The sequence below is a fragment of the Anarrhichthys ocellatus genome, unplaced genomic scaffold, assembly GCF_004355925.1.
Source record: "Anarrhichthys ocellatus isolate YVR2014 unplaced genomic scaffold, GSC_Weel_1.0 scaffold24, whole genome shotgun sequence".
Taxonomy (NCBI): Eukaryota; Metazoa; Chordata; class Actinopteri; order Perciformes; family Anarhichadidae; genus Anarrhichthys; species Anarrhichthys ocellatus.
The window spans coordinates 11,810,943-11,821,577 of NW_022280054.1; the positions used below are offsets into that span (position 1 = coordinate 11,810,943).

Sequence of the window (10,635 nt, forward strand, 5' to 3'; positions counted from 1 at the left end):
GTGTGTGTGTGTGTGTGTGTGTGTGTGTGTGTGTGTGTGTGTGTGTGGGTGTGTGTGGGTGTGTGTGTGTGTATCAGGTATGGGAATCACAACCTTCACGGCGGCCCGTATCCTCAAGGGACAGCTGGAGAACCAGACGGGAGAGGAGACGGTGATGACCATGGACACCTTCCCCAATGTGGGACTGGCTAAGGTACACACACACACACACACACACACACACACACACAGACACACACACACACACACACCTCATAAATGGATGAATGGACAGACGTAGAGGTACCTGTGCATTCATATCTACTCATTAATATAATCCAAGGGAGTTGTTTGCTGTACTCGATAGAGGCTCAAATGTGATCGGCCATGTCATGTGAGAGAAGTGTAGTTCTATGGAAATGATATTAAATTATGCATTCCGTATACTTTTAAGAGTTTCGCAAGGATAACGTCAGCTTCAATATTCTCCTCAACGTGTGCACTGATGTGTAAATACATGTGAGAGTGCACATGTGGGATCTTGGAGTAGCCTTTGCATTATGCAGCACATCCATCTGTGTGTGATCAGTGACAACCTGCGTTCAATATAAAGCTTTCTGCCCAACTAAGGCAAATACATTTCTGCTCAAAATTGACTTATGAGGTGATTCTGACTTCTTACCATCTGTTATATTACCACATAAAAAGCTATTATGCCATGGAAATATATACTTTCAACAAAATCAGTTTGTAAAGCATTCATTTTACCAGCAGTTCTTCTGCACACACACACACTCCTATTCATGCAAAGAAGTAATACTTTTGAATCTTATTTCAACAAGAGTTTGTCAAATGTTTTGAAAAACATAGAAGTTGTAGTTAATTTTGTCCAACACTAGATTCTACTTAGGCTCATCTTTGTGTGCATGTGTGTGTGTGTGTGTGTGTGTGTGTGTGTGTGTGTGTGTGTGTAGACCTACAGTGTGGACTTCCAGATTGCAGACAGTGCAGCCACGGCCACGGCGTACCTGTGTGGAGTGAAAACCAACCTGAACACCATCGGAGTCAATGCAGCGGCTCGCAACGGAGTCTGCAAGACGCAGAAAGGCAACGAGGTCACGTCCATCCTGAAGTGGGCCAAAGATGCTGGTGAGACTCGTGCAGGACAGTACAGACGTCTATTACCATTGTTATGGAACGCACCCCGACGCTATTATGTGAGAATATGATGATGATGATGATGATGATGATGATGATGATGATGACGATGCTCTAATACGAGTGTTGGAACAGCCGATCGAGGTCACAGAAGCAGAAGTAAACTCCCTGAAACCAGGACACCATGAGATCAATACAAGCTGAAACATCAGGCATCACACACACACACACACACACACACACACACACTTTAACACAGTACAACTATTCAATTTCATGATATTTGTATAGCATAATATCACAAATCACAAGTTTGCCTCAAAGGGCTTTGCAATCTGTACAACATCAGGACGAGTTATCGTTACAAAATAGACATTAATAAGCCCTTTAAAATGTACTTACAACTACTCACATAATAGTGTGTTCAGAGACTAAACCCCTCAGGTCTCAGCAGAACCCGGTTTTACCGCTGAGCGCCGAGTCCGTCAGAGCGGGTCTTACAGGTTATACTGCAGAGGAATGTGATGCACAGGGAAGCACCTTGACTCTTATCATGTTCCCTGTTATCAACGGCCATAAATATCTCATAACACACACACACACACACACACGGCGTGCCCTGGCCCTGACCCTGTGTTTGTTAATTTAAGTCTTTGTTGTCATAAAAACACATTTCAGAAATGGTACTTATTTCAAATTCCTCAAATAGTACACTAAATTTAGTTTATCTTTTTGCAATTTTCTTAAATTGTTGCTTTCTTTATGCTGAAATAAACTCTATTAAAGTGTCAATCCTTAAGCTTTCTGTCCTGGTGGATTTAGAATCTCGATTTGAGTGAAAACAAAGGAAGCTTTGGCACTCTGGAGTCTTGGGAATGTGTGAATGTCTCTCATCTTATAACATAATTTAATCTTCTCTTGGAAATTCCAAGTGTTGGGACGATTAACAGTCAGTATAATATGGACAAAGGGTCTAACTGCCGAAGCTGTTTAAAGCCACATCTGAAGTCGTACATTCATTTTATAGATATGTATAGATTTTGCAGTAAAGTGAGACAATCCCAGTTTTTATGGGACAATCCCATAAAACATTGGTGCAGTGTGGCTTCCAGCCCGTTCATCTCAGTGTCCCTGCACTGTGTTACTCTCTGCCACTGGGGGGCTTTAAGGGGGATTAATATTGGACATCAAGGTGATTAAAGAATATTTACTACCCCACAACTCAACAGAATCACAATACACAGTATCTGCAGAGGGTTGAGAACGTCTCTGATTAACGGATCGTGTGTTATTATTATCACACAAGCTGCAGCAGAGTTTATATTTTGAACATGTAAGCCGATACACACCCACATTAAGCATGAAATCCGTCTCGTAGGCAAGTCTGTCGGCATTGTAACAACCACGCGGGTGCAGCATGCCACCCCGGCAACCAGCTACGCCCACAGCGCCAGCAGGAAGTGGTACAGTGACGCCGACATGTCCGCCGCCGCCAAGAGGGACGGCTGCACCGACATCTCCTCACAGCTCCTCAAAAACACTGACATAGATGTGAGGTTCTCCGTAACGCAGATCAGTCTCACGCCGTGAGCTTGTAACACACATTACGATATATATACGTATATGTGTGTGTGTGTGTGTTTGCAGGTGATCATTGGTGGTGGTAGGAAGTACATGACCCCTAGGGGCACTAAGGACCCAGAGTACCCCCAGGATTACACCTCCAGGGGCAAACGAAGAGACGGGCGCAACCTCATCGATGAGTGGCGGAGCATGAAGACTGGAAAGGTGACACGTCTTCAATCAGACACAGTGAACGAGGAAGGAGACTTCATTATAGCAGCAGCATGCGGGAGAACTCTCGGACAAAAGGGAGGGTGCAAAAATGACAAAATAATGGGAATTGAACGCCATCACACTTAAGAACAAGTACACTTCTTTTTTAAGGAGCTCTCCTTGTTGAAAACACTTTTCATGCAAACACTTAATAAAAGGAGCTTTTTCACACTTACATGACAAAGGAATACATCCAATATGTGTCATGAATATCATCCCTTTGCAGACTGACAGTGGCCTGTAGAGTGTACCGTCTGTAATCACTCACAGATGGTGTAACATTAACACATCATGTTTTTGTTTTCTTCATATGCTACACATTAATTCACGCTGTCGGGTGAGGAAACCGCCTTTGAGGACAGCGTACTAGAACGTACGGCAAAGAAAAGCTCATTGGGTGACTCACAGCGAGCACGAATCCCACTCAGTGTGTGAATGTCTGTGTCCTGACACAGGTAGCCCACTACGTGTGGAATACAACTGATTTCAATGCTGTCGACCCTGAAAAAACAGACTACCTCATGGGTGAGTTTTATCTTTTTTTTATTTTTACGTTTCCCATGGTTGTTTTATGCTTTTCTCTCTAGCAGAGCATTCCCTTGAAGAAGACACCATCAGTAGTGTCCTTGGTTCACCCACCAGCTTACTCATTTCATCTCGTACTAGAGATGTCAGTCTTCAATGTTTTACCTCGAACTACTGCGCCTGACCTGCATAACGTTTTCAAGGAGCAAAAACATTCTCAGCGTTGAAGATGTATCAAATGTGTCATCAAAACAAAGTTGTGGTTACAATAACAGATGATGTCATGATTCTTTTCACATTATTGTGATCGCTGAATGGCTCTGCTGGAAGGTATCAAACCACCAGCAGCTCTAAAGCTTAACAAAACTGGTTTGTTTTATCAGTTTTTTTTTACAGATTGTACACAAATGCTAAGCTAAGCTAACTGGCTGCTGGATCCAGCTTCATATTTATGGTACAGACCATATATATATATATAGGAAGTGGACGTAGTTATCGTGACGTCACCCATCGGTTTGTGGACTGCCGTTTGGAAGCCTTGAGTTTGAGCTTTTGGCCGTCAACTTTTTGGATTACTGCTGTCGCCATGTTGGCTTTTTGTTTGCAACCAATGCACGGAAGTGACCATATTTGGACGGTAGAGGAGTGACGTAGAGACGCCGTATACGTCTCTGGTAGAGACCTGTCAATCACCGTGTAGCCCCGCCCTAAAGCATCCCCTGCTTTATGGTCTGTTTGACTCTAAATGGACCATAATGTACTAAATGAACATCATGCTGTATTGAAGAAGACTTGAAACTAGAGATTGAGATCATAAACTCATGTTTACAATGTTTACTGAGGTAATAAATCAAGAGAGAAGTAGAGTCATTTTCTCATAGACTTCTATACAACCAGAGGAGTCGCCCCCTGGTGGACACTAGAGAGAATGCAGCTTTAAGACATGAAGCTTTGACTTCACTCTTCAGAACCGGAGGTTGCCGCCTGGTACACACTTGTGATTGGCATTAATCTTCACATCTGACTCTTGGCAGAAAATCTGTAGAATTATTAATTTAACTTCATCTTGTGAAGTGACTCTAACCAACCAGTATACACTGCCAACAGAAAATAAATTAAAATGGCCGAGCTCCAAGTGTAAACCCACTTGTGTCCGAATGTTCAAACCGCGGTATTTCCTCTTTGCATCCGCCTCCTCCAGTATAGATTTTAAAAGGTATTCTGCGGAGTTCTTTGTGATTCAGTCATCATGCTTTTTCCGGACTGAGTGCTCACTTGCTGCTGTAGAGACTTTGGATTGTTAGCCTCTCACTGTGCTTCATCACTTCCTGTGTGCTGAAAATAGCAGTAGGAGTAGGAGGAAGATGGGACTTTCCTTTCTGCTGCGCCTCCACTGTAGGCTGATAAAACTGACGTGCTGTATTTTCCTTCTTACATAAAAATGATTTTGGTCTGCCCTTCTCTTCCCCCAGCTCTGTTTGAACCCGGTGATATGCATTTTGAGGTGGAAAGGGACCCAAACATGGACCCGTCCATCGTAGAGACCACAGAAAAGGCCATCCGCATCCTCCAGAAAAACCCTAAAGGCTTCTTCCTGCTAGTGGAGGGTGAGGACAACAGCGTCACCAACCTTCCAAAACACCCATCAATTAATCCGTCAAAGGTTGGGTAATGAAATCCCCGGAGAGAAAAGCCCTCACGTGGCCGGTCTTAGTGGATCAATAGAATCATTGATCACAAAAGGGTCCCCACGTGGCAATTAAACGCTGGTAATTGTTGTGGTTTGCTAAAACATCAATACGTGTTTACGTTTATATTGTGGCGACTTCAGCCCTGATATTGAGTTTTAACGGTAGTTCAGTACCCACCACGTAGGAGAACAGCGTGAGCCTGCAGTGGATCAGGTGACTTGACATCGATTCTGCATACAGCTCGATGAGTTTGCCGCAGTGTGTGCTACAGCGGAGTGTGGTTGGCTGACGGGTTTCTGTTCCACACGGCTGCCTCGCCGGCCTCCTCATCCATCTCTCCCTTTTTAATCTGAGGCAGCCGCCTGGGGACTCCGTGGTGCTACCGAGTGTCTTCACAATGACTTTAAAATAACAGGCAAATGTATAAATAGAAGCGGGCATATGGTGCACCCGATCACTTGACAGCTCACCGAGACCGCAACTTACTAACCAGAGTTTACTTCACTTTTCGAAACGCCGGTGGGAGAGGACATGAGAGGAAGAATGTGCTGAAGTAAAAAACAAACAAATGGCAACAAAATAACATTAACTTTGTCTGAAATTCTCTGCTGGAGGAAGTAGGTCCCCTTTCCCAATTTATGTTTTATTCCAAGAGATAATTTTCAGACTCTCTTGAATAACAAAAAAGTTGTCTGCTCACCTCTAACAATGTAAAATCTGATACTTTACAGGCTTGGCAACTCAAAATTACAGTTCCCTATCCCCCCTCAGCAATTTATCACAATCTCTAGACAAGTCCAGTCCCAAGTCATCAAGTACGAGTTAGTCTCAAATCTTGTAATTGCAGACCTCAAGTCAAGTGTCAAGAAATGAAAAGCATGTTGGTGACAAGTCGCAAGTCGTTGAAGGCAAGTTTTAGTCAAGTGTCAAGTAAAAAGATACAAATCAAAGTAACTCTCAAGTCATCTGAGACAAGTCGGTGTCAATTATCAAGTAAATAGCTTCCAATCAAATTAGGTGTCAAATTATTTGAGAAAAGTCCAAGACAAGGTTTGAGTAATTAGAGACAAGTCTGAATCAAGTCCAAGTCAGTTTCAGACATGTCCAAGTCTAGACTAAAGTAACACAAGACAAGCGAGCTGATGCACACATTGGAGCATTTAGAGCCAGATATTTCCCTTTAGGAGGAGGTAGAGAGGACACCGAGCTAAACGGATGGTGGATATTGGACTCATATGTGTCAGGTGGCTCAGAAACATGTCTCTAAATTAATTGATAATGTCGCCCCATGTTAAGCAATTGTTGGCTCGCACATTTGCACTAATCAGCGTCAAGTCTCGGGTCATCAGAGAAAAGTCTGAAGCAAATATCAAGTAATTCGATTCAGTTTCTAAATCAAGACTTCAGTCACTCCAGAGGAGTTCCAATTTAAATCTCAAGTCTGTAAGGACAAGTCAAAGTCAGGTCACGAGTCTTCAGAAGTAAAGTGCAGATTACACGTCTTTTAGGTCTCTGAAGGCTGTCCATCACAACCACAGGCTTTTAAACTATTTCATGAACTAATGTACAGGACTAACAGTTACATATTAACAATGTGTGTTAATGAAAGGCATGTCTCTCGTTTTCTTATTTGTTCTTCAATGTTCGATGGTTTTCACCGCGTCGACATTTTAGACTTCAAATCTTAAGTCAAGTCTCAAACAGTCTCACAGCGGTTCAGTCCAAATCCTAACCTTTGTGACTTCAGTCTGGCTCAAGTCCAAGTCTGCAGTCTCAAGCTCTACTAGCTTTACTATTTGCTGGAATCACATCACTTTCTTTCGCTTCTGAGTAAAATATTTCTTTGTGTTAATGAGTCAGCCTAATTATATTCGAATAAATGAGAAAAATGAATGAGTGCTTTCTGGTTAATTAAACTGTCTAAACTGCTAAATTATCCAAAACCAAGCACTTTTTCTCACCAAGTACCAAGCAGTTCCCAGAATCCATTACTCCCCCCCCCCCCCATTAACCCCTCCGTCTCTCTGTGGTCAGGCGGGCGTATTGACCAGGCTCACCACGCCGGCCGGGCCTCCATGGCGCTCCACGAGACGGTCGCCTTCGACTACGCCATCGCCAAGGGCCTTGAACTCACCAAAGAGCACGAAACTCTCACCGTAGTGATGGCCGACCACTCCCACCCCTTCACCTTCAATGGATACCCATTTCGAGGGCAGAGCATTCTGGGTAATTATGAACTGAATTTCCTATATTCTGTTCTTACTTCCCTAAAAATGTGCCGCAGGCGTTTGAAATCAGCTCACTTATTTCAGTTCTCCTCTCTTACCTCCATCCTTACCTCCTCCCACTCCCCCTCCTCCAGGTGTGTTTGTTTGCCATGACAATAGACACCCCGAGGTGGCATTTTGTGCTTGTTGCGTGTGTCTTTGTGTGTGTGACGCCTCTCAGTGCTCTGCCTCCTTCCCATCACATTCAGTGTGCCTCCGCCACCAGCAGCTTGACATTTCCTCTGCTTTCTCTCCTCTGCAATTACAGCCCGCGTAAACACATATAGCTGGCGGCCTTTCTATTTCAGTCCTCGTCTCTCTTCCCTCTGCCTGTCTCTGACCATCGACGTTGACGCCTCTCTCTGAATTTATTCCCTCCGAGTCCTCCTCGCTGTATCAGTCGTTCTCGCCTGTTGATTTCGTCTCTTCGTCGACCTCGCATACTCCTTACCTCCATTCGCTCTCCCTCCTTTCCCCGGTGGGTTAAACCTTGAGATGCTGATGAACTGTTAGTGGTTTAGTTGCCTAAACCTAACTGTACGTAGTTATTTAAGCCCAACCATGATGTTTTTTTTAACCTAACTACGTGGTTTAGTTGCCTGAACCTAACTTTAATCTCTAATGTAATGTCCCTAAAAAAAAGTTGTTCAGACTGACACAAAAACACAGACATTTCGTGAACCAATGGTTTGCATTGTTTTGACTATTTAATGAACTGCCGTGAGACTCTGTTGTTAAGTGCAGGCTGCTTCTCCCTCCACCTTAAAGCCTCTTGACTCAGTGTATCACAGGTGATGCATATCTCACTCACCATTGCATCTTCTATGAAAGGGTAGGATGGTCTTCCTTTTATATATATATATCTATATATCTATATATATATTTATATATATATAGATATATATATATATATATATTTACATATGTATATGAATAATGCCAGGTCACAGGACACTAACATTAGCAGCTCCTCTTGTTCACACTGAAAAAAGAAACAAGCTCCAAAAGAATATTTAGTTATTCTCTTATTTCACTGCAACATTTTAAAAGGTTGTTCTTATTTAATTGCAATCACACTTGTACATCTTTTTCTTAATTGTTAAACAAGAGACTACCTGTTTAAATAAGGGGTTAAATTAAGAAAAACAGGCTCAGAATAAGGGGGGAAACGTGTTTACCTCTTACTGTAGCTTTAAAGATAGTCTGTATGTTTGTTTGGGTTTTTTGAAAGTAGTGGGCAACAGTCTGGAAGTTCTGTGCTCCTATTTGAGATGTTAGAGGAGCTGGTTGTGCCATAGTTCCTGCTCATTACACTGCTATTGTGAAGGGAAATATAGGCTAAGCCTTTAGGGATGTCGGCCCCCTGAAAGGCTTTATATGTACGGGGGTAATTACAAAGCTACTCGTGGTGTAATTATTTTCCAGGTCTCTCCTAAACGCTGAATCTGTTACCCCCTTACTTCATGTGGGTCTTCCCTACCAGTGGGCAGTACGTTGTTCATTGGATTTACACTGGAATGTATCACGTGATATAAAGCGTTTCCCTGAATTTTAGTGTCTCCTAAAGGCTTCAGAGTTGTTGCTACATCTTAGCTTGAAAATATTCATTTTTAAAGATTCAGCCCACATACCCGTCTGTATCAGCCTTCACAACTCTGTATCGATCGAGCACTTGTGTTATGTTGTGCTGTTCCCAGCTTGCCTCACTCTCTTTCCGGTCATAACCTTATGTTACCCCTCCTCTCCTCCTCATCTCCTCCTCTTCCTCTCCTCCTCATCTCCTCCTCCTCCCAGCAGTGCAGCAGTGATTAATGTGCTTGTGAAACTCTGAGCTCTTCATCAGCAGGGAGACTCGCCAGGCTAATGGCTCATCTGGAGAGAAACACTCAACAAGCTCTGGACCTCCTGCAGCCCCCTGAGGATTGTGTGTGTGTGTGTGTGTGTGTGTGTGTGTGTGTGTGTGTGTGTGTTCATGCATGCATGTGTTTAGAACTTTGAGGCAGAAAAAAAAGGATAAATGTTTCATGCTCTTTCTGGACTCTGCAGGTAAATCTCCACTGTGGGCCTCTGACGTGCTGCCTTACACCACGCTGATGTACGGCAACGGACCCGGACACAAAATCACCAACGGCATGCGTCCAGACATCCGCGACGTCAACACAAGTAAGATGGAGCCTGTTGCTTCTTTGTTTTCCTCTCAAGAATGTCACAGACTTACAAAAATGCTCCTTAACCGGTCGGCAATTCAGAGTTCCATCTTGAGAGCGTTGGAGGACACGAAGGAAAGCTGGAGACACACAGCAGGAAACGAGGAACGACTGGAGTGACCTTTACATCTTTACCCTTCTGTGTTTGGATCCTTGTCCCGTAATACAGCGTGACCTTTCCTCATAATATAATCAGTTGTACTTTCTCTTTCTAATTTAATTTGCTTCATTTTCTTTATAAACCAAGAAAGACAATAGATAGGAGTCTTCCAGTAAGAATAAATACTAAAAGGATAAAGAGAAATATCCCTCTTTTACTTTTTCCCACATGGAAGATTTGTTTTTTGTCTCATCTTTTCAGCTTCAGTAATAAAAAGTTGAGTCGCGCTTCCGTTAAAGCTGCATTAACTGATTTTTGTTTGGCCACTAGGGGCAGCGCAACGAGTTACGAACACTTCTCTCTTTTTCCAGATGATAAAGACTACGTCCAGCTGGCCGCCGTCCCCACAAAGTCGGCCACCCACAGCGGGGAGGACGTGGCGGTGCTCGCCCGCGGGCCCATGGCCCACCTCTTCCAGGGCGTCAATGAGCAGAACTACGTCGCCCATGCCATGGCCTACGCCGCCTGCGTGGGCGCCGACCTCAGGCACTGCCAGGGCCTCACTGAGGCCCCCGTGGTGCAAAGCCCCGTCGCCAACGGAGCCAGGGCGGCTGGTGGCTCGGTCGCTCTGCTCAGTGCTCTGCTGGCGCTTACGGTGCTGATGTAAGGTCCCTTTTCCCGTAGTGTTGATCTCGCTCCACTCGCCACATCTGGGAGGTCAGAGGTCACGGAGGGGTGAGCAGGGATTAGCTCAGAGATGCTTCAGCAGAGTTGGGATGTGAACCCTTGAACCGGGGTTCTGCTGCCCTGACTGCATAATATTAAAACAGAGAGAATCTGATTATTAATAGTCACAAACTAAGAAATGTTTC

General features: G+C 44.0%; 1 protein-coding gene across 1 annotated transcript in view; it reads left to right on the forward strand.

The window, feature by feature from the left end:
• The window catches only part of alp3 (alkaline phosphatase 3), a 12,743-nt gene extending 2,313 nt beyond the window's left edge, over window positions 1-10,430 (forward strand). The window contains exons 3-11 of the mRNA XM_031860995.1: window positions 78-193; window positions 954-1,128; window positions 2,516-2,688; window positions 2,785-2,925; window positions 3,429-3,498; window positions 4,971-5,105; window positions 7,224-7,415; window positions 9,503-9,619; window positions 10,135-10,430. Of these exons, the coding sequence (XP_031716855.1) occupies window positions 78-193; window positions 954-1,128; window positions 2,516-2,688; window positions 2,785-2,925; window positions 3,429-3,498; window positions 4,971-5,105; window positions 7,224-7,415; window positions 9,503-9,619; window positions 10,135-10,430 (1,415 nt within the window). The remainder of the gene's footprint in view (window positions 1-77; window positions 194-953; window positions 1,129-2,515; window positions 2,689-2,784; window positions 2,926-3,428; window positions 3,499-4,970; window positions 5,106-7,223; window positions 7,416-9,502; window positions 9,620-10,134) is intronic.
• The last annotated feature ends 205 nt before the right edge of the window (window positions 10,431-10,635 follow it).